This window comes from Trachurus japonicus, chromosome 17 (genome assembly GCF_045865225.1).
Source record: "Trachurus japonicus isolate A0001 chromosome 17, Traja_1.0".
NCBI classification, from domain to species: Eukaryota; Metazoa; Chordata; class Actinopteri; order Carangiformes; family Carangidae; genus Trachurus; species Trachurus japonicus.
The window spans coordinates 27,304,968-27,328,457 of record NC_140923.1 but is presented as its reverse complement, the minus strand read 5'-3'; the positions used below and the strand labels follow the sequence as shown (position 1 = coordinate 27,328,457).

The 23,490-nt window shown below is 42.7% G+C and overlaps 3 protein-coding genes across 3 annotated transcripts in view; all 3 read right to left on the bottom strand.

Moving 5' to 3' along the window:
- LOC146970834 (solute carrier family 53 member 1-like) overlaps positions 1-23,490 on the bottom strand; it is a 229,441-nt gene that overhangs the window by 190,451 nt on the left and 15,500 nt on the right. The gene's annotated exons all lie outside the window — the stretch shown is intronic.
- On the bottom strand, positions 748-10,860 carry LOC146970836 (cytoskeleton-associated protein 2-like). The gene is given in 6 exon segments (XM_085805953.1): positions 748-1,091; positions 2,161-2,492; positions 2,727-3,358; positions 3,361-3,634; positions 3,637-3,947; positions 10,707-10,860. Coding segments are annotated over 6 exon segments (1,779 nt in total). The 3' UTR covers positions 748-1,015.
- Positions 13,564-22,834, bottom strand: LOC146970835 (L-rhamnose-binding lectin SML-like). Its single transcript, XM_085805951.1, has 10 exons — positions 22,810-22,834; positions 22,305-22,337; positions 22,162-22,224; positions 16,905-17,040; positions 16,125-16,234; positions 16,004-16,048; positions 15,788-15,920; positions 15,600-15,703; positions 15,441-15,447; positions 13,564-13,672 (listed from the first exon to the last, which is right to left on the bottom strand). The coding sequence occupies exons 1-10, from the start codon at positions 22,832-22,834 to the stop codon at positions 13,564-13,566; spliced, it is 765 nt and encodes a 254-aa protein (XP_085662077.1).

Here is a 23,490-nt window from a genome sequence, read left to right as displayed (position 1 = left end):
GCCAATTCGCGGCAACCGAGCCACAGCAGTAAGCTGCTAAAAACTGTTTTAATTTTGGCTTTAGCGCTGTTAACACGTGGCTGGTTAAATTGTTTTTGGGAGATTAATGTTGGTCTCATTGGTGAAATTTAACAACTGGGGCGTTATGTTCAGAGTTTCATCCTAAAATCGGCTATAAAGGCGCCGCTGTTTCACTATTTAACTAATTTTCAGCTGGCGTCACCTTTACTTTGAAAGTCCAGTGGAGCTGGATCAGAACGGAGCGTTTGTACGGAGGGAGAGATCAGCTGATCCGCTGCTGACTGCTGTTTTACTGCTGGATGTGAAGTTAGCAATGCTCTTTATTTATCTTATTTATCTGACGCCCCCCCAATTTATTTTAGCACCAGCCGCCACTGACAGTACTTGTGCAGTCATACACAAAAATGATTATTTTGGGACTTGGCAAATCTTTACTCTAATAACAAAAGCTAGTGAATATTTAGCTATGACTTGCATACAGGCCCTTGGTAGAAAATCTGTTACAACCACTGTCAGCATTTCGCTTAAATAAAGTAAATGGACTTGCATTTATATAGCACTTTTCTAGTCTCTTGGACCACTCAAAGCGCTTTACAATGTAATGGTCACATTCATCCTTTCACACACATTCATACAGCACTGGGCATAGTGCAGGAAACTAAGCATTCACACACCCCAATGGACACATCGGGGGGCAAGTGTGGGTTCAGTGTCTTGCCCAAGGACAAAATAAGGCAATACTCTTTTATTGTAGTGCATCAAGCAATACATGTCAACATAAAATCAATAGTGTTAACAAAAGTGTACAATACATTCACAACAGGAAATACATTGACAAGGATTGTATATTCTTAATAAAATTAATTAAAATGCCAAATAACATTCTTTGAACAGAAGCAGGTTAGTAACCATCTTAATATCAGTATAAAGTGTTCATTACACCCTCCCATATTAATCTCATGGGCTGTTTTTGAACCATTGCACATCGAGCTCCTCACAGGCTGGTCTGGTCTGGCAGATCGTGTAGAAGTGCAGGGTTTGTTCTGTAAATATATGCGTTGGTGTCATCAGTGGCGCCGCCAGGATTCAATTTCAATGTACGCACAGAGACGACAAATAGGCTATAACAATTTTTTTTTTCGGGGGGGGTCGCACACCAGGCTCTACAAACACTGGCGTGCTTATCATGCCACGTAGCAATGGGACTTGTCGCTCATTAATATACTGCACGACTGAAAATATTGTTGCGACCCCGCAGTAATGTTGTTGTTATGATGTTTGTGATTTCTGACTGACTGTGAATGTGTACGGGCAGGTAGCGTATGGTTGGATGAGAAACTGAGGGGCCGGGGTGAGTGTGAGGAAGACCTGTGTGTGTGAGTGAGGAGGAGCAGAGGAGGAAGTGAGAGCTGTCAGATAAGTTTGTGTTATGTTGTTGTCGTTACGTCGGCTCGGACGCTACAATATCAATAACAACGTGTGTTTAACATGGACGTCGGATGTGAAATAGCCGCGGAGCGGAGCCAGTTTCCATTCGGTGCCAGATGCGCCAGAGCGCGCACCTCTGTGCCAGGCTCGCGCTCTGCAGCGGTTTGTGTTTATTCATCTTAACAGAGCGCTTGAGATATTAACACACACATTCACACAGGCTACACACACATACGGGTTACACATACCCACAGACACACAGCTGATGGGCCGAGGCTCCCCCAGTGGGTGCTCAACCTGGAATCGGCGCCTATGAGTCCATAATCGCGGTGCAGACGAGTGAGAGGAGAGACCTTCATTATCGCTGCTCTGCTGCGTGTTTGTGATCGTGGGTTTGGATCTCTTTTTTTTCTCAAATGCCTGGAAAAGGCTCAACTGTCTTTTTGACATTTCTATACTGGACCGGGCGTAATCATCACATAGCGGTAGTGTAATAGGTGCCAGAAATCAAAAAGAGACAGATGACATGGCGTAAACGACAATCATTGGCTTTTACGTTAGGCTTCCAGTGATTGGTTTAACAATCAATGAACTCAGCACGTTTAGCCTGTTACAAACAACAAGCGTCTTTATCACACCCCCTCAAAATAAACAAAATTGCTTCTTTTTTTTTCACCTGATTTCGGCTGGCGGCGCCACTGGGTGTCATCATCCAGATTCACCAGCTCAGCCAGCGACGACACACAGGGATCGTGATCGAGAACCATCGTTGGTAGTTTGGAGGATTTGCGGTGGATGCGGGAGGAACGGCGCACTGGCGTCAGAAACTTCAGGTCTTGGATGTTGCTCTTTTTCCGAGAAGTACTGACCTCGCCTTCAATTAACTTCTTGACACTCTGCAGGTATGGAGTTGTCTTCACACTGTATTTTATTTCTGAAGCACACTCCATCAGTGGGGTGGTCTCCATCACATCATCGCTATCGCCATCGTCGTCATAGCTATCACCACTTTCTACTTCCTCAGTATCATCATCATCCGACACCTGTGGGGGGAGCATACGTCAGTCCGACTGCCCACAAGTCCGACGGCTCATTTCTCCGACTACCCATTCTACAGTGTTGAGGTTAGGTTTAGGGTAAGGTTAAGGGTTAGGGCTACTTAAGTCGGAGAAGTGGGAGGTCGGACTGATGACGCAAAAATAAAGAAATGTATGGTCGGAGTCGGAGAAATGGGTGGTCGGAGAAATGGGTAGTCGGACAGACGTCATGCGCCCCACCTGTGGGAGCTCATCACTGCAAGTTGAAGGTGTTGCCATGGCCTCCAAAGCTTCACACAGGTTCACAACAATCTTGTACTGTGAGTCGAATAGATCTAGGTCCAAGTCCTCAAGCAGCTCGAGGGTAGTGTTCATGACCACTGGAGTTTGGTTGTGTGTTGTTAACTCTGCTGCCTGTGTATCTGCACCGACAGCAGTAGTAGCATCTGGTTTACGTGCTTCCAGACTGGTTTCAGACGTGTGCCGTGTAGCAGGCTGAGGCTGACGCTCAACTTGAGCCTGGGATTTGAGATCAGCAACAGGTTTAGAGACTTTAGTCTTCGGGAGTGGTGCCGCTGCCATGGCTGGTCTCTTGAAAGTCTTGCCCCTGGCAGCCTGCCATGCAGCCAGTTTTGCTCTTTTCTCCTCTGCAGTCTCCTTGGTAAATCTGTACTGGGTGATGGTGCTTGAGACAGGAGGCTTGTTGACCTTCTTGTCTGCCACTGGGACCTTTGGCTTTGGGTTCTGAGTCCCACTTGCCTTAGTGGGAGCCAGGGACGTTACTGGGACGGTTCTGGTAGCAGGGCGAGCAGAGTAGCAACCAGCAGGAGGACGGCTGGAGGCTGGAGGTTTGGACACGTGAGCAGGTCCTCTGCCATCCTGGAAGTTGTTGATGCAGGTTTTTGTGTGCCATGTACAGCCAAGTCAGAAACAGATTTGGACCTGCATTTTGTTGCATTTCCAATCCTTTGGCTCGCCGTTTTGGGTGCTGCTGATGGTTTGACACCTAACTGGTCCACGCTGGTACTTGACTTCCAAATGGATCCAATTTTTGACTGTACAATCTTACCTTTGTACATACCAGGAGCTGGTTTGGATGGCTGGACAGCAATGGGTGGCTTCGGGGCTTCTACAGCTATTTTTTTTTGTGTTTCGTAACCTGTTCTGTGTGGAAGGCTCGGCTATGGGTTTGTCGCTGTGTGACATCTGAAGCTGCAGCTCCTTTCCCATCTCTCTGCAGGGTCTTTACCTTCTTTAGAGCTCCACCAAAGGTTGACACGGTGTCTGTGTGTTTGGCCTTGGCTTTAAGCGGAACATTTTTTGCCAGAGTCTCCTCTTTTTCATTGCTTTTCAGATGGAACGGAGCAAGACATGTTTTATCTCTTTTGATGATAGCCTTGCTCCCATGTACAGGCTGAGCATTCTCCTTGTTTCCTTTGTTTCTCCTTGAAACGTTCTCCACTACCAGTGTTTAAAAGTGCTTCAATTGTGTTATCCTGGAGTGTAGACTCAGCACGAGGAGCACCTTTCCAACCGCACGGCTCTGAGGGCATCTGAGCTTAGGCTACAGTTTTTGTAACTATCTAAGTAGGAGTGTTTCAGAGTCTCGTTTTCCGCTTTTCCTCGCATCTGGGTCACTCCAGCTCAGTAGCGTAGCCAGAAAAAAGAGATTGGGTGTGCACAAGCAAACACTGGGTGTGCCAAATTTATTTTCAACAGTGTTAACACCTCCACAAACATTCATAGAATGTATCTCTCTCTAATGCAACATTAGTAACACAAAACATATCCACACGTTGTGTGCGTTCTATCAGTAATAATCAACAGTAGTTCACAGCAGGTCTAAACATTCACACATGTGTACGGTCATGTGACATGCTCTCAAATAAATCAATAAAGCAATTGAAACTGAAAAAGCACAATGTGTTCTAAAAAAAGAGAAAAAGCACAATGTGTTCTCAAAAAAAACACCGCAAAAACATAATGTAACGGAGTTAAAAGATAATTTGATTCCACTTGCCATAAAAAACTCCACACAACACAAAAAATTGTTTTTCCTATGGTAATTTAGATTTTTTTAGATTTTATTTATTTGCACAATTGACAAAAGAAGAAAAAACAGCATAAAAACAGCAAACCAGTTGTGCAGGTGAGATTAAAGAAACCCAGATGGGTTTATAAGAGAAATCTCACCTCATAAAAACAAAAAATAAGAGACCACAATAATAAACAAAACAAGCAAAATATAAAAAGTATAAAATCAGAAAACAAAAGTAATTACAAAAATCACAATATAGAACATAACTAAATTAATGTGAGTGTGTATGTGTAAGTGTGTGTGTGCGTGCATGCGTGTGCACTTGTGCTCAAAAAATCCCTATAGTGGAAGAAGACATTGCAGTCAGGTATGAGTTTGGTTCATCAGATATGACCGGAGCCTTTGTTTGAAATTCTGCAGGGAGGTGGATTGAAATACAATTTGAATATGGCTGTTCCAAAGCTGGGCCCCTTTATATCTAACAGAAAATTGACAAAGCTTGGTACGAAACATAGGAAGGTGTAAATCTTTGGCATGTCTAGTATTATATTTATGAACATCACTATTAGTCAGAAAAAAATCTTTACAAGGCATGGAGAATGATACAGGCATATAAACAATTTTATAAATGAAAGTACAAGTTTGATATATGTTTATATTAAAAATTGGTAAGATATTGAGCTGTTTGAAGAGAGGGGCAGAGGGTTCAAAGTGGTTGCTATTGGTAGCAATTCTACAGAACTTTTTTTGTAGAATATAAAGCATGTGTAAATGAGTGGGATAGGTAGCTCCCCAAATTACATTACAATATATGAGGTAAGGATACATTAAGCTATAAAAAAGGGTTAATAGGCACTTCTGGTGAACCAAACTTTTAATCTTGGCAATGATACCAACAGATCTGGATATTTTATTACAGATAGACTGAATATGAGTCTTCCAACTTAAGGTTTCATCAATTAAAACTCCAAGAAAGAGTGTAGATGAAACCTGAGAGATAGCGTTATTACCAATGGAGAGACAAGAGTTGGATATACAGTATTTTTTGCTCTTTTAAGAAAATACAATGAAATTTTTTAAAATTTAAAGATAATTTGTTTGTCTGGAACCATTTGAAGATTAAGTCAGACTTTGCTTTGGCCATCAGTGTGGAGAAATTAGAATGTGAAACAAATAAATTGGTATCATCAGCAAAAAGTACAGGGAACATGGAGGATAACGCTGCAGTCAGATCATTGATGTAAATAAGGAATAGGAGTGGTCCTAAAACAGAACCTTGTGGAACCCCACATGTTATAGTCGCCCTATCAGATGTCGATCCATTGATATTAACATATTGTTGACGATTATGAATATAATTGTACAACCATTTATAAGTGATTCCAGTAAAGCCATAGTGTGACAGTTTTAGTAGTAAAATATTATGATTAACAGTATCAAAAGCTTTGGATAAGTCGAGAAAAACTCCCAAAGCATATTCGTTATTATTTAGCGCAGTGTGAATTTTGTCTACTAGTTGGAGCACATCTATTTCTGTTGAATAATTTTTCCTAAATCCATACTGGTGTTCATAGAGGATGTTAAACTTCTGCAGATGGATCATCATTCTATTGTAAATCAATTTCTCCAAAATCTTAGAAAAGCATGGAAGGACAGAGATTGGGCGATAGTTGTTGAAAGAACTTTTGTCACCAGATTTAAATACAGGGGTTACTTTAGCAATTTTTAGGTCATTAGGTAACATTCCAGACTCTACAGATTTGACAAATATATAGGTCAAGGGCTTGATAAATGAGGGAATAATTTTTTTTGATAACACATGTCCTGACCTCATCATGACCAGCAGCAGAATCCTTCATATTGACAACAATGTCCGTGATCTCCTTCTCAGTAGGAGGTTCAAAACTCTGGAGAGAGGGATAACAACCCCTCAGGTACTCAGATGGAGACCCGGTTGGAGGTATCCTCTCTGACAGAGCTGACCCAATATTGACAAAATAATGATTAAAAGCACGTGCAATATCAAATGAGTCTGTATAAACTCTATTTTCATCAGTAAACTGAGAGGGGAAAGTGGCTGATGTCTTTTTCCTATGCAGGTGCTGATTGATGACTTTCCATGTTTCTTTAATATTATCTGAAGCCTCATCAAATTTAGTAGTGTAGTATTTTTTCTTTGCAATTCTAATTAAATGATTATATTTATTTCTATATCTCTTATAGTTAGCAGCATTCAAAGGAGATGGATTTGTCATGAATTTTCTGTACATTCTATTCTTTTTTAGTGCAGACTTGTGAAGACCTGGAGTAAACCATTGTTTGCTGAATGATTTTTCTTTTTTAGTGAGCATACTAATCAGTGGAAAACATTTGTTAAAGACAGAGTTGAATATAGCCATAAATGACTGATAAGCAAGTTCAACATCGTCGTGCATATACACATTATCCCATGGGACATCATCAATCAGCTTCCCAAATTTGTCAATATTTCTTTTGTTGAAGACTCGCATCCTTGGCAATTTCTCTATTTTCTGTTGTTTTTCTATAGTGGTTGTAGTGAGATGAAATACTGGAAAATGATCAGATATATCACAGTAAAAGACACCAGACCTCCATATATCACTGAGAGAGTTGGTAAATATGTTATCAATCAGAGTTGCTGATGAGGGAGTTATCCTAGTAGGTTTAGTGATTAGAGGGTATAGGGAATTGGCATAGAGTAAATTCAGAAAATCAGCAGTAAGGGAATGAGACACATTTTTAAAGAGATTAATGTTAAAGTCACCTATGAGGAAGCATACTTTACCTTCACAGTTAATTTTTTCTAGGACACAAGCAAGACTAGAATTAAAATCCCCAATGTTTGTATCAGGAGGCTTGTAGATGCAACCAATGATAACATTTTTACCAGAAAAATCATCACATGAGGGTATTTCAAGAAAAAGGGATTCAACATCATTACAGGTAGAATTCAACATAAGATCATCTCTAAGACTGTAATTAAATTTAATATGTAAATATATAGATACACCTCCACCACTTCTAGTCTTTCTGCAACGATGGAGAGCATGATAATTTGGGATGCTGTAGAAAGATGTGGATTCATAAGTTAACCAAGTTTCTGTAAAAGCTATCACTGAGAACTCATGATTTAATGAAGACAAAAATTGACAGAGTGAGTCATAATTCCTGGAGAGACTACGGATATTTAGATGAAAAGTGGAGAATATTTTTGTTTGGGGCTCAGGTAATAAGCCATTAAATCTATTAATATTAAAATAATCACAAGATAAAACTTTTGAATTTAGTGAGTTAAAGAAATTAGAATCAGGATCAAAAGGCTCCATAAATTTTGTATCACTCTGTGGGTTCAATTCAAAAGGATTAAAGACCATATGATCAAAAGTAATTGTCCTTCTGTAATCAGGATTTATATCAGCCATCAGACCATCATCGTTAACATCATGATAAGGAAACATAGATACGCAGTTTACACAAGTCCAGGAACTCCATTTGTCCATTTCATGTTCACTGACAGGTGTGCATCTCAGGTGGTAACACATTTTACAACAAGAGCACTGGATGATGGAGGAGGAAGTTTGAGTCTGACAGTGATAACAAAGAGAGCTTTGGTGCATTATAGACATAAGAATGAGAGTGTTAATGGGTACAAAAAAATACTGAACATGGTGAAGGCTTCCCCAATCTGTGGGCCCTCTCCAGCTCAATCTTGCGTGGGTCAATCTGGAGCTTCTCGGATAGTAGTTTCTTCACTTTGTCCTCAGAATCAGACCATTTTTCGTTAGCTGACTCAATAATGCCATCAATGACAATATTGTTACGCCTTGACTGTCCTTCCAGGTAGTCACTTTTGTCATTGAGTGAGATGAGGCTTTTGCAGACTGTTTCAACATCATTCTTAGTTTCTTTACAGGTATCACACCATGTCTTGCAATAATTTTTGTAGTCCTGAAATTCCTTTTGGGTGAATTCCAGGCTAACCTTGAGGTCTTGGACTTCTTTCAGCAACTCCCCAACTCTTTTGTTTGATGAGTCAATAAAAATTTCAACACATGATTTGAAATTTTTCTCCTGTTGTTCAATGAGTGTTTTATAGAAGTCCTTTTGCTGCTCAAGTAATTCACGCACCTGAGCCATGGAGATGGTCTCCTCTGAGCTGTTTTTGGAGCTTCCTTTAGGCGGCATGGTAAAGTAGAGTCAGGTGAGGATTGAGTTTGCAAGGCCGGAAGCCTGGCTGATGCAAGCCAAGCAGATCCACACCGCAAAAAGAGATCGATGCATCACCCCTGTGGACTAGGGTCGTGCACCCCGGGGGGTAGCCGCAGTCGGACTATGCTATTTCCCTGGTAGGTGCACAAGCTATGAGCTCCGCTATTGTTTCATGTTAATTACTTTAATTTCAATGCTAAGAGGTGGTTTAAGTTGTATTTCTTAAGCATATAGCTTCCGAACGGTCAAGCACGTCCTTTTTCATAAAAAGTTGACGGTGGTTTTCTCTTATTTGTGTTTACAAAATGGCTAGGGTTACACGTGTTAGCTAACCTGCACTTTCCTTTCGTTTTACATTTTTCAGCCTGTATGTGTGTGTGTGTGTGTGAGAGAGAAGAAGAGCTGGACTGACTGTAAATGTTGATTCCTCTGCCAGGTACGCTTTGTGTTATTTTATGTTAGTTTTGAGAATGTTTACGCAGTCGGACTATGCTATTTCCCTGCCGTGTATGTGTGTGTGTGTGAGAGAAGAAGAGCTGGACTGACTGTAAATGTTGATTCCTCTGCCAGGTCAGTCCATGTGTGCACAATAAACGGCGAGGTTGCTAACGGTGAAGGTCTGACTCGTATGTTAAAACTACACAACGCAAGGATGAGTACCAAAACCGCTACAATAACACACAGAGACATTGCGTGTCCAATGAGATGAACATTGAAATTAGGGCTGTCAGGCGATTAAAAAAATGTATCTAATTAATTATAGAATTTGTAATTAATTAATCTAATTAATCACATTTTAATCTTATATCTGCTAAAGTTACCCAAATAAAGAATTCAAATTCTAGGACATTACAAAATTGTATTGCATGACTAATCAATTGAATACACCAAGAAGAGAAGATTTGAAATCCACTTTTTAATTGGTGAAGTGCGTTTCCCGCCATAAGCTTTAAATAGCTTCTTGGGAGACCTGGCGCTCCACACATCTGCTTCTGTTCTTTTCTGCTCTGTCTACTAATGTCATGTGTGCTGTGCGAAATAAATACTGATACTGATACTGATTTCATAAATGAAATTTAAAAGAAAATGGTCAAGCACATCCCAGCAAACCAATGGGCTCTATGCACAGCTCCAGCACTTGCTGAATTTAAGGCAGCTCCTTCATTTCCTGTCTTTCCACATTATTGGACACACTGATTAATCCAGGTGTGTCTGAGTAGTCACAATGGTCAGACACACCTGGATTAATCAGTTTGTCCAATAATGTAAGACAGGAAATGAAGGACCTGCCTTAAATTCAGGAAGTGCTGGAGCTGTGCATAGAGCCCATTAGGTCAGGTGAGGAACCGAAGCGCAGCACCCTGGAGCGGAGGCAGTTTCAGATCACACACACAAAACACACAAACAAACAGGGAAAGAGCGAGAGAGAGAGGCAGAGACGAGTGACGAAGTGACAGAGACGAAGTGGAGGGAGTTGTTTGACCCACAGCACACGGCATTATAATTATATTAGGTTATTTACTTATCCATGATGTAAAAAAAAAACAGCTCTATGTGAGTAAACAACAGCTGAGCAGAGGCGCTTGCAACCGCCACGGAGAAATCAGCGTCTGGTGTGAACTGGAGGGACGCAGCGCTTCGGCGGCCCTCTCTGACTGGTCGCACATCTCGGGTTGTGGGGCGGCCGCTGCAGCGCTTCAGTTCGCCGTCTGTTCTATTTTTCACACGAGCCGCGAGCGCTGTTGTCGAGCTGGATAGACGTACCAGACAGGAAGTCGGACTCAGAAAAGACGAGAGAATCCGGTCAATTTTCAAAATAAAATAATTAAATGATGATTAATTAAGTTGTTGCTTTTCCGTCTATTTGTCAGTTGCGTCTGCACGCGAGACACACACATCCATTCATACAGAGCTAGAAACAGACCTGTGTGTGTGGAAAACCGAGTACAGACGGGTAGAGATGCGAGTGGAGTCGATGTTTGACCGGCGGGTGGGAGAGAGCAGGAGAAGCAGCTCCCTGTGCAGCCAGCCAAGCGTCTGTGAGGACGAGCGCTGCTCCCGCTCCGCTTCCGCGGGCAGTGCGTCCGGGCTGTGAGTCGTGTCCATGTCGGTCAGTCTGTTGTCACCCTGCTTTGACTAGCGACGCAGGGAGAGGGTGGACGCAGGTGGGAAGTGACCAACACGTCCGGACAAGTTCCTCGGTGCTATGCTACATGACCGTGACGTGCCACTGCCAAGTAGCCAGGGTCATTCAATGGGCCAAATTTAAAGTGCTGGCGCATTGAATTGCCACTCAGAATGAATTGCGTTAATTTTTCTAACGCGTTAATTAGCGGTGTAATTAATTAATCTAATTAACGCGTTAAACTGACAGCCCTAATTGAAATATAACACACTCACGCGCTTACTCATGCACTCTCATAGAGCCATAACATTACGCGTGATCAACAAAGCTTTTTGAACACAACTCTTAGGCATAGCCATACCTGTGCGCACTGCGCAGCTCTCTATGTAAAGGGCAAGACGACGTGGCTTGGCCTTGAACGCATCTATTATATCATCAGAGTTCAGTTTCTCTGCAAGCTCTTTTTCGAACATGAGCAGTGAGATGCTGTTCAGTCTGTCAATGAGCATTGTTGCTCTGCTGTTGGATTTTATCCGGTTCACAGCTGAAAACAAGCGCTCCACAGTGCAGCTTGTAACAGGCAGGGTTATCAAAATACGCAGTAAACAGTTCATGTTGGGAAAAACATCTTTGTCACATGAATCCAACACTTCAATAATGGACGGGAACTGATGTCCCCCGTCCACTTTACGTTTTATCAGTTGCCCGAACTAGGGGTGGGCGATATGACGATATTAGATCGTGAAGGATTAGAACGTGTAGACAATCTGCCAAAGTGCAGAGATCGTAGGATCGTGCGGGGCACATTCTATAAGTTGCAGTTCTATGCTGATGCACCAACGCACCAGACGTAGCCTATTACGTCGTCAACCTGAACGACCAATCTTAGCGAATTCGTCAGCTAAAATGGCATAGTATGTGTCTGTCTCTGCATGCAGCTCCGCTTTGATTTTTCGGAGGAGTAGTGATGCTGCAGTTTCAAGGAGATCGTTCTGAATGTCAGGGCTCATCATTTTTGCATTATTTGGAAGCTCATCAAAGCGCTTTTTTATGTCAGGGTCATAATCACAAATCAGTTTGAACAACTCTAGAAAATGTCCTCTGTTCAGGCTTTCTGCGTCCTCCTTGTGACCACGCAGTGCAATGCCTTGGTTTGCGCAAAACAGCAAAATATCAATGACAACTTCCACGTGTGCCCGGTTTCTTTCAATAGAGTCTATTAAACGCTCTTGTTTGTCTTTTGTCACCTGATGTATAATGTCACAGTTTCCAGCTCGTTGTATCTCAATGTAACCTTTGTGTCGGGCCACAGCAGAAGCATGAGCTTTACTTGATTCATGCTTTACACAAAACTGACCCAGATGACCCCAGTCTCTTATTCCCGTTTTTCTGAATCTGTCCTCCTTTACGTCTGTGCTGAAGTGGCGACAGGACTGGCAAAAAACTGCATCCAATTTAATGCTGTACTCCAACCAACTGTGTCGGGCATACCATTTAGCAGAAAAAGTCCTCCTCTTTCCACTGACAGCTTCCATGGCTGGGAAAGCTTGCAGTTTAGGCTGGCATGCAGGCTCGTCCACTGTGGAAAGATCTGTGATCCCCGAGGTAGCCGTACTGGGGTCGTCTGGCACTGTAACGGGGGGGCGACCGCCATTCCGAAGGACCGCCATTCCGACGGTCTGCCAGTCCGAAAATTCCCGAAGGTCCGTCATTTCGAACTTCCCGAGGGGCCGCCGTTCCGAATGTGTTTTATTTTGAAAATTGACCGGATTCTCTCGTGGTTTGACTTCCTGCCCGGCTTGACACGACGCGCCGCGGGGACAGCGCCCGACCGGCCCCTCCCCCTCCCCCTCCGCCTCCAAAGTTTCACCCAGGTGCGAGTCTGATGCATTACATCCATGGTCTGATGCAGCCGCGGCACTCCTGCTGAAAATAAATGTCCTTGCTCTGTGCTTTGGTTAGGTTTAGGCAATGTAGAAAGGAGTTGGTTAAGTTTAGTAAAAAGGTTAGGTAGAGGCCAATAAAATCGCAGTTAATATGTATCTCCCCCGGGAGTCGAACCCTGATCCACCGCGTCAAAAGCATATGATCTGACCACTACGCTACCACCACAAATAGGCTTGATCACGCCGTGCCGTAAACCATTCAAGATTTTTTCAGTTTCGGAATGGCACCCTTTCTTTCAGGTTCGTAATGGCATCCTTTTCCCATAAATAATTAAGGGTCGGCATTCCGACAAATTAAAGTAAACGTTCGGAGTGGCGGCCCTTCGGAATGGCACCCTGGAACCCTGTAACGTTAGCTGCATCATTCCCCATGGTGTGTGTGGCCTCACTAGCCTGTGTCGGAGGCGTCCTGGGCCTGCTTGTAGATGGAGAGGGAGAGACATCCTCCTCAGTTGTCGAACTTGTGTCCTGCTGGATGTCAAGTCGCGGTTTTTTGAAATAATTTATCGGGGAACTCTGTTTCATCGCTGTAGCAGCAGTTAGCGCTCCCGCAGTGCTTGCTGGGCGAGGGGTCACAGTCAGGTCAGTACGTTGCCAGGTGCAGGTGTCGCAACACATCGTCTGACGGCAATTTTTTTTGGGTGTGCCCGCTGCCTCTGTGGGTGGCACCGGCACACCCTGGCACACCCGTGGCTACGCCAGTGCTCCAGCTGCTGTAGCAGTGTGTTTGAAGCACCGTTAGGCAGGCCGTGCGACGCCCTTGGTGCGCTCCTTTCCTCCCCTCTTTCCTCCGTCGATGTCGATGTCGATGAGTGCGTTCCTCTCGGTCAGCTGGTGAAGCAGCGGTCTGGTGGGTATGATAATATGTGATGTGTTCCGTTATGCGCGAATGAATGGGGAAACACTCAGTTAAATACACCATGAAACAAGACACAGGTAGTGCAATCAACACAGGTGAGAATGATGTAATCACAAGAGTTAAAACAGAAGAGATCACTGAACTTGAAAATACAACAGGAACTTAAACTTCCACTTCCCTTCCACTATTCATAAGAATGAATCTCTCCCTGGATGAAACTTTGCATAGGTTGCCACTCATGATACTCATATGTTTAAAGGGGACATATGGAAATATCACTATTTGAAGGCTCTTTAAGTAGTGTTGTCAGTTGATTCTGGTCCAACTTTTGACATTTTAGTCAAAATATTTCAATTTGGTGTATTTTGTAGTAAAAATGTAGAGTGACTGCCCTCTATGGGTTGAAACACGGCTATTACAATCGAATTTTTCTATTGGCTGAGATGGAGGCAGATGACGTTTTGGAGGCAGCTTTCATCAGCAAGGGGGAGGGGGGGATCGGAGAGCTACTCCTGGAGTCCCGCCCATAATCATTTTTTGAATTTCAAGCTTAGAGCACGTCATCCAAAACTGAGGGGTTTAGTTCCCCTTTAACATGTATTTGGGTGTTTGTCTCAGGCCCCAGAATGTGAGAATTGACAAAAAAAATCTGTAATTTGCAGGCTCACAAGGTTGGAATCCATGTGGTTTTACCAGCTGTTACCTCAGTTGTCTGACAGTGATGTAATTAGTTTTCTAATTTGCATAACCACACCCCTACCTGGTGTCAGTAGAAGGGGCGGGGCAAGCAGTGGTTCATTTGCATTTAAAGGGACAGGCACTGAAACCAGCCGTTCTGAACAGGGCTGTTTTGAGAGGATGAAAAGAGCTGTGATGTTTGATCCTTGGGGTATTTTGACCAAAGCATGTCACACACATGTCTTTAAGACACCTGGGAACTATTTTAATTTATGGAAAGGGGGTTGACAGTAGTGTATAATACACATCTCAGCCTTCTAGTAGAGATGTGCTTGGTGTTTGTGAGCATCAACGGTGCTGAGGGAGATACATGCAAAGACAAAATCAAATTGAATAAAGTTATCTATTTAGCTCTTGTCCACGTTGACTTCAGAGGACACAGTAATGATGATTCCATACCTACACAGACTCAAGAATGAATACAGCTCTTTCAGGCACGGCTGGACAATGCTAACTGAGGAGAATTGTATGTAGGCCTACATCAAAAAGTAAAGTGTCATTTCACCATGAAAATTAATTGATGATTTCTGCCTTTTGTATCAGTGTGTTTAGGGCTTACAGTACACAAGTAAAATAAACTGTCAACATAACTTTTGTTGATACGTGTCTAGGTACCTGACTACTCACATACAACATTTGAGCAGGATCTAAGCTTCCCCCCGAAAAGCAAGACATTACAGGGCCTTTGGGGGAGACCCCCTCCTGCTAGACTACTGTAATAGAGAGAGAGCTATACAATAATGTGTGATGTTCGGATAGGTTTATTAGTGCATTTTACAGACAGAGGAAACTTTGTATGAGGCATAGAACAGCATGACTAATACAACTAAATGCGATATGCACTCAACTGATTGCAGTGTGAAAATATAGGAATTGAGAAAAAAAAGATCATATATAGTGCCTCCCATTTATATCGGCACATGGCATGTGATCAGCTTCATTGATTTTCTGATTAAAACCAACACTTCTGCTGTCATTGAGCATGCAGGATATTTTCTGATGTCAATTTGTTGTTCACTCAGGATCTGCAAGAAAACAACATATTCATGATACATTTTCTAAAATATATATATATATATATACTATATCTGCACATTTTAATTATTTACTGACATTTACTGGTTAATTTGGTTTTGTTTCACCTCAAATACAAAATGTGGCCACAACAATAACTTACAGTGACAAAAATAAGCTACAGCCAGGTACTTGTAGGTGCCACGACAGGGGTCTCCAAACTCTGAGTTGCTTGCTGTGACGATGCAGCTGTTCTTCCCATCACAGCTGTGGATACAGAGTGATGTGATGTGAGTAAATGAAAGTTAACTACCTGAAGATTTCAGATCAACAAAGAATGGACAACTGCACCTTTCAGCTACTTTGGGCGTGGGACCTGAACACTCAACATTTTGAATCTCAGCGGCAGGACGTTGGTCAGCGCATGTGGTCTCGTCACTACGCCCATAATCAGCACCGAAGACAGATATTACCTGGCCTTCATCTGAGAGGAAGAGGAGGAGAAGTAGATGAAGAGCACTGAAATGATGTGATAATGATGTGTATTCATAGAGAAAGTGGTCTTACCACAGGACAGGTGTGCTGAGGAATGCTCACAAACAGCAAGGTCATCTGTAACATGAAGCAGATTAGACTTCACTCTACTGAAGGCTCAGTCAGTGTGAGGTCATGCAGATGTGATACTGACTTGGTATGAGACAGGTGTAGCTGGTCTCCAGGTACTTATAGGTGCCTTGGCAAGGATCAGAGGTTTGGATGTCCTCTATGTTTACTTCACACTCTCCTTTGTCATTACACCTACACACACAAACACAGAAATCAAGTAAAAACCTGTGCTTCCGTGACTAATACCAGAGATGGTTCTATTGACCATATTCACAGCGCCGCCATCTTTCCTTGCGCCCTCACTCAGGGCGGGTAAACAAACTGTAACTGCTGCATCCCTGGCTGCAAGCCGTACAAATGTCGGGAGTCTGATAAACTGTTTTTCTTTCATTGCTTTCCGGTTGATACAGATTTAAGGAAGGCACGGGTTGTTGACGGGACATCAGGCCATATTTCTTTTCTTTTTTTAAGTATATTTTTTGGCTTTTCACACTTTTATTAGATAGAACAGTTGAGAGAGACAGAAAATTTCAAAGTAAAACGACATTTGGGTTAAACTGATTTGAATTAAGTTAGCTGGCATTAGCTGCAACTGCTGGTGGCGCTGTGAATATGGTCAATTGGACCCATGCTCCTTAATCTGGATGATTCACAAAGAAGTTTGGTGTATATTGTTTAGCATTGGCCGTGGTGGAGGTCTGTGCTCTCTGAATGCATATTATGACCTCGGGAGGATGTGTAGAGCCCCACAAATGAAGATCAGGAACAAGAAGAACTAATTGTAGCAGGCTGTATAAGGGCAAGAAATGGTGGAGAGGGGTCAAAATGGCTGTGGACATTTTGGATGTCTCTGGTGGTTTACCTGCTCCTGAGGAGCTCCAAAGTCCCCTGCAGAGAGCACTTTGTGTCAGTGAGATCCTCTGGAGAACGTCCTTCGCTGCAGGTCTCTGCGTCAGCTCGTCCATACAGAGCCGTCCGCACACTGATCAATCCATGGGCTGTTAGAGAAAAGTGAAAAGTGAAAAGTCTTCACCTTACTTTGTTCTGTGCCGTGACATAAAGCATGCTGGTTGCATGATTGTGTAAAAAAAAACAAATGAAATGGACTTTTTGCTGGGGTTCTATTTGTTTGTTCACCAAACAACAAAAAACAAAAAATCTCTCCCACTTTAGCTTCTCTCCACTGGCTTCCTGTAGGATTTAGAATAGACTTCAAAATCCTTCTGCTGACTTATAAGGCTCTTAATGATAAAGCTCCATCCTATCTGAAAGAACTCATTATTCCATCCTTACTGTCCTACCAGAGCACTCCGCTCCCAGAATGCAGGTGACTCCCAGTATCTCTAAAAACAGACTGGGAGGTAGAGCCTTCAGTTACCGGGCTCCTTTACTGTGGAACCAGCTCTCTCCATGGGTCAAAGAGGCAGACACTCTAACTACATTTAAGTCTAGGCTTAAAGGACAATTCCAGGCAAATTCAACTCGGGGGTGTATTTTCCTATCATTTTAGGTCTAAAAGAAGGAATCTGAAGATTTTCAGTTTAATCGCTCCTGTTTTGCCGTAGTTGTGTCTGTCCCCGCATTGCCACAGCAGCAATGAATGGGAGTGGATGTAAGTTCCTCTGTTTAGGCTGTTTACAGCCCTCAAAGCCGCAATTTTTTTCCACAGACAGCGTCAGATGGCTACTCAAACATGCACCGAGAAGTTTATTTACTTCAAGCAAGCCAACATGTTTGTAAAACTAGATCTAATTTAAACTCTCCCGGAGTCTCGCGCGAGACCCAGTTGCCGTGCGCGGTGTGTTCAGGTGCAGTGGGAAAGCTACCGTTTGTGTCATAAACACAGGAATATCAACTCTTGACTTGCTTCAAGTAAAAAAAACTTCTCGGCGCATGTTTGAGTAGCCACCTGACGCTGTCTGTGGAAAAAAAATGTACACTTGAAGCAAGTCAAGAGTTGATATTCCTGTGTTTATGACACAAACGGTAGCTCCCACTGCACCTGAATACACCAGCACTGCAACTTCGGGCTCACGCAAGACTCCGGGAGACTTTGAATTAGACAGTGGCGTCATTAGGCCTATTTTAGGGGGGCTGAAGCCCCCCTAAAATATTCTTAAGCCCCCCCAAATAATTTGGTGTTCTTTTATTATGTGACTTTTTTTTTTTTTTTTTAATATGTGACATATATTCTCCTTTTAAGAACCCCAGTTGTCTCTTGTTATTTCTGATTTGTTTAATTTAATTAGTTTGTTGAGTGTGTGACCACCCCCCTCCCAGCTGTGAGTTGGTTGCGCCCATGTAGCGGCGGCTTGTTTGAAGCTCCGCTCCGAGCCTGCAGTGACGGGCTGCAGGAGCTCTGATGTCAACAGAGGGAGAGAGTCAGTCCACCTGTAGCTAAAAGAGGACTAGCAGGTATCAGACAGTAAACTACTACATCTCTAAATAGCAGTGTTGTCAAAATGACCGCGATAAAATTTGAATTCATGTGAAATATTAATTGCGTTGTAAACGGATCAGTTTTAAAGCTAGAGCGAAGATACAGATATTATATGAAACCAGGAGATGCTAGGCTTCTGTTGGTACCAACCATGGCATGATAGCTTGTCAGAAAACGGGCTAAATAATGCTCCAAAGTTCGGCTAGATTCTGGTGGGGAAAACTTTTAAACGGGGATCCTGAACACTCCTGTCATCATGTGTGTGTTCCCCTCTCTCTCTCTCTCTCTCTCTCTCTCTCTCTCTCTCTCTCTCTCTCTGTCTGTCTCATGTGCCGTGTGTGTGTGTGTGTGTGTGTGTGTGTGTGTGTGTGTGTGTGTGTGTGTGTGTGTGTGTGTGTGTGTGTGTAATGTGTTAACATTCATCTGGTACTTTATAGCTTGGCTGTGTTAAAGAAAATAACATTTAGCAGTAAAAAGTGATTATTTAATGGATTAATTTAAAATACTAATGATATCTGGTGACACTGCAGGCAGCTCAGACAGGGAGAGAAATGCTGTAGGGAGAGGCCAGACAGAGACATGCCCTGAAGATGCAGAAGATCAGGTAAGACACAGGAATATATAAAAACAGCATGATAACAATATAGGCAAGGTATAAATGTATATATTTTTTAAAACCTAGTCCAAATAAAACTACTAATAAAAGCAGAATATTCAAATTAAAATGATTCTCAGGGTCAGTCATTTAAACCACCCCCCAATGTCTATTTCAGCTCAGAAAAAAAAAAATCTGAAATTTCTTGTGAAGGTCCTGGTTGTGTAGAAGATGAAGGGGTTTCTAGGGTGAAATGTGCACTCTTTACCATAAATATCTGCTCCAGTTGGAGTCGCACTTCATTTCTGTTGTCTGGTCTTATTTGAATTGGAAAATTAGAAACACGATCATGGGTCTGCTATACAGGCTGGTGTACTCATACCTACCACCTCTTCATGGAACACTCCAATTAATCCTGTTCCAAAACCTGGCAAACCTGACTATCGTTTGGTCCGATTGTAACAGTGAGGAGGTCTGGGTGAAATCAAAATGAGCCAAAAACATCTGTATTTGGATGGAGTGTATAACCATTATGACACAGGCTACTAGTGAAATACAATTAGTTTTCCAGTCCACCTGGACATATCCATGATTGTCAAACACCTGAAAAATTACTCAGGTTCACTTTTTTTAGCATCTACTTTTACACAGTTACTCATTTACTTATTCTTAGATTCAACTAGCCCATGATTCAATACTCTAAATTTACTCTAAATTCTAAATATTGTGTTTTTTCTGGGCCATTGTGAAAGTTCGTGCTTGCGCACTACATTCGCTCACATCCTGTGCATCTACTGGGGGCTAAGCCCCCCCCGTCCTTAAAACCTAGTGACGCCCCTGGAATTAGATCTAGTTTTACAAACATGTCGGCTTGCTTGAAGTAAATAAACTTCTCGGTGCATGTTTGAGTAGCCATCTGACGCTGTCTGTGGGAAAAAAATGCGGCTTTGAGGGCTGTAAACAGCGGAACTTACATCCACTCCCTTTCATTGCTGCCGTGGCGATGCAGGGACAGACACAACTACCGCAAAACAGGAGCGATTAAACTGAAAATCATCAGATTCCTTCTTTTAGACCTAAAATGATAGGAAAATACACCGCCGAGTTGAATTCACCTGGAATTGTCCTTTAAGACCTTCCTGTTGGAGCTATTTATTTATTTGTAGTATTTAGTGCTGTTTAGTTTATTATTTTGTTTAGTGAGTATTTAGTTTTGGTTATTCTCAATCAATTTACTTGATTTCATTATGATTACATTTCTATTAGTATTCTAGTTTATTATTTGTTTACTTTAGGTGTTTCTTGTTTATTATTTGTGATTTGTTTCATTTGGGCACGGTAGGAGGGCACCTGAAATTATATAGGTAGGCTGTCGGTAAGGGACCAGCATGCACCTGGGTGGGCAAATGTTTTTTTACCGGAGCGGGAGAGGCACAGGAATTTTCTTTGTTCTTTGTTTGCTCGCTTTTTGGTTAAATAAACCACGCTTTTTGTTGAAACTGGACATTTTTTTGGACATTATGTTTTTCCCATCCGCGTACACCACAACCCATGGTGCAACAGTGGCCCTTTGATTAGTATAATTTGAAGTTTGATTTGATACTTTTATTTGTTTGACAATCGGCTACTACACTTCCTTTATGACAGAGCTTTTAGTTAGGGCTGGTTCAGGTAGCTCTGAACCATTTTATAGCTACTCTGCTATAGACTTATGGCGCATTTCCACTAGCATGGCTCGGCTCGATACGGCTCGGCTCGGCTCGGTTTGGTTGTGTTTCCATTACAACTGAGTGTCACTTAGTGCCTCTTCGACGTGGGCGGGGTCGTCATAACACAGCTGTGCGAAACCGAAACCATTTCGTTCCGTGTGGTGCCGTAGAGCTCCCTCTGAATCCTTTCTTCGGCAACCAGAGTCAGGAACGTCTGGACCTCCTCGACCGACCAAGGAGTGGATTTCTTCTGAGAAGCCATCTCGTGTTCGAAGTCAAACAGCAGTACAAACTGAAGCAGTAAAAAGTGGTGTCTTGTCTTGAGTCTTGTTTTTATTTACATTCTAATCGGTCGTCGCGCGGTTATGACGCTTCCAGTGATGACACTCATCGGCCAATCAGTGGAAGGCAGTCGGCTGACGTCACGTTTTCGTAACGCTTCGGCTCGCTTGGAACCAGGGCTGAGGTGATACCAAAAGTGTACCTGGTTGCAGGTACTGCGTGCTAGTGGAAACACGCAAATAGCGCGCCGAGCCGAGCCGAAGCGCGCTAGTGGAAACACGCCATTAGACTGCTGGGGGACACATCTGGTTACATGGAGCCTACTCCCCTCTTTCTATGGAGTTGTTCCTCAGTGGATGTGAGGGTCTAAGGGCAGAAGATGTTGTTATGATGCCATGTAAAGCCCTTTGAGACAAACTGTTACAAACGGGCTATACAAATAAAATTGCCTTGCCTTGCCTTCCGACCAGTCAGTGAGTGATGGTTAGTGACAGAGCTGTCCCACAACTGATCACCAAGAGCAAATCAACACTCAGTCAGATTTCTGCAGCAAGTCGGAGTGGCCTGTGCAGCAAGTCATCATGACCAATAGTTATGTTTTGTTGCTAGTTTACATCTACTGTAGTAATTGGAGTGATTACAACAGAAGCAACAAGAATATATTTCAATGTGGAGTTTGGTCAACTATGACACAAAAGAGTGGTGTTTGATTCTACATGCAATCCATGCTGTAATTGTAACCATGACAAAAATGCTTCTAATGTGGAGCCAAATCATGATCTGAAAAAGAATCTGGCCCAGCATCCAGGCTGTCACACCTTAAAACATACATGACTCAACTCTGCAGTCGGTTCATCACAAACTAGAAACAGCAGAGGCAATTGTAGTGTTAGAAAGCATTAACTTAACCATTGAGACACCCACAGTGTCTATACCATCATGTCCAAATGTCTCTGTTCCCATCTGTCCAGACTCAAACACAACAAGAGTTGTCATACTAAAACAAGGCCAGGGTTCAGAGACTCCACAGAACTGTGGGAGATAAAAGGGAGATGTAGGAAAACAGATGCTGTTAGTTAGAGTTAAGCCATACCACAGCTTAGACGTTGGACATTCTTGCTGTCAGCACAGGTGATGATTCTTTCTGAGGAAACATCTAAAACACAAATGAGAAAGCATGAGTAAAACTGTGTTGGAGACATATGTAAGAATATGTAAGTCTCTTTTTATATATACCTGTCATCATGACCAAAAAGGTCGCTGCAAGCACTGAAAAAGAAAACTCACTGTCAAACAGAGCCCCTGTGTACTACAAATAAAACCTCAACATCACCTCAATGTCAATCAAAGAAGTCTTTCGAAGTTATAAAACACCTCACATTTCTCCTGGGCTTTATCTGAAGTGTATATTTTTTCATTTTAAAAACCAAAATCCATCTCAGTGTAGTTTTCCATCTCCTCTCTAAGCATATCTCTGGAGTTCTAGTACTCTAAAACTCAGTTGTGTCTATGATATTTTAATGCACACTAATGAAAATCAGAATACAGCACCAGGTTAAGTTAAGCCTGGCTGGAAGCAGGCTAGTTGCAAAGGATAAATCTCCATGGTAACATATGCCTCTGCTCTTGTGCAAGCAAGTCCTAGATTAAATTAGCAGGATAACAGGGAAATCCCGGCTCAATCCACTATCTTGTTTTTGCACAACAAAGAACATCTGATCAGAATCAGTTGTATACTCACACAGTGTGGGGCTGAGTCTGAGCATGGTTTCAGCAGCAGGTGAACAGCCGAACTGAATGTAGCTGATGGACACACCTCTATTTATACTGCTGGACTGAGATGTCTACGTGTCTCACATTTGGGAAAACAATGACCCAGATGGTTCTAAGTTGCTGATTGGTCCAATATGATCAGGAGGAGTTCTGTGTTTTTTGTGACTAGCATCCAGCTCAGTGACACTAGACATGGTAGGTTGAAGGGTTAATTTTCTTCTCACTTGCACCTTCCCTGAATAATACCGCAGGACGTGACACAGCATCATCTGAAGAACTGGTGTGCTTTAACTCAAAATGTAACACTAGAAATTATAAATCAGTTTCTTGGAAATGATTAATTGATGGAGAGAGAGAATCACTTTTTTGAGCACACCCCTAGTGAGCACTTTGGGGCCTCTAACATCCTGGGGCCCCAAACACTGCTATGCTGTATGGATGTTTTCCTCCTCGATTACAAAGCATTTCTGGTGTAATGAAAATGTGCTCTAATAGAACAGCTCGACCCTCAGCAACGCGTCTTTGTCCAGTCACTGGAGTTTGTTCAACTTCATCTAGGGCAGTGTTTCTCAAATGGGGGTACGCGTACCCCTAGGGGTACGTGAAGGCACTCCAGGGGGTACGTGAGATTTGAAATATATATTAAAAA

Excerpts from the sequence above, each read along its gene's own strand:
- LOC146970835 (XM_085805951.1), bottom strand. The coding sequence starts at position 22,834 with ATGCTCAGACTCAGCCCCACACTGT. Across the intron at positions 22,338-22,809 it reads CAGACTCAGCCCCACACTGT|TGCTTGCAGCGACCTTTTTG; the intron begins GTGAGTATACAA and ends TTTCTTTTTCAG. Across the intron at positions 16,235-16,904 it reads TTGGAGCTCCTCAGGAGCAG|GTGTAATGACAAAGGAGAGT; the intron begins GTAAACCACCAG and ends TTGTGTGTGTAG.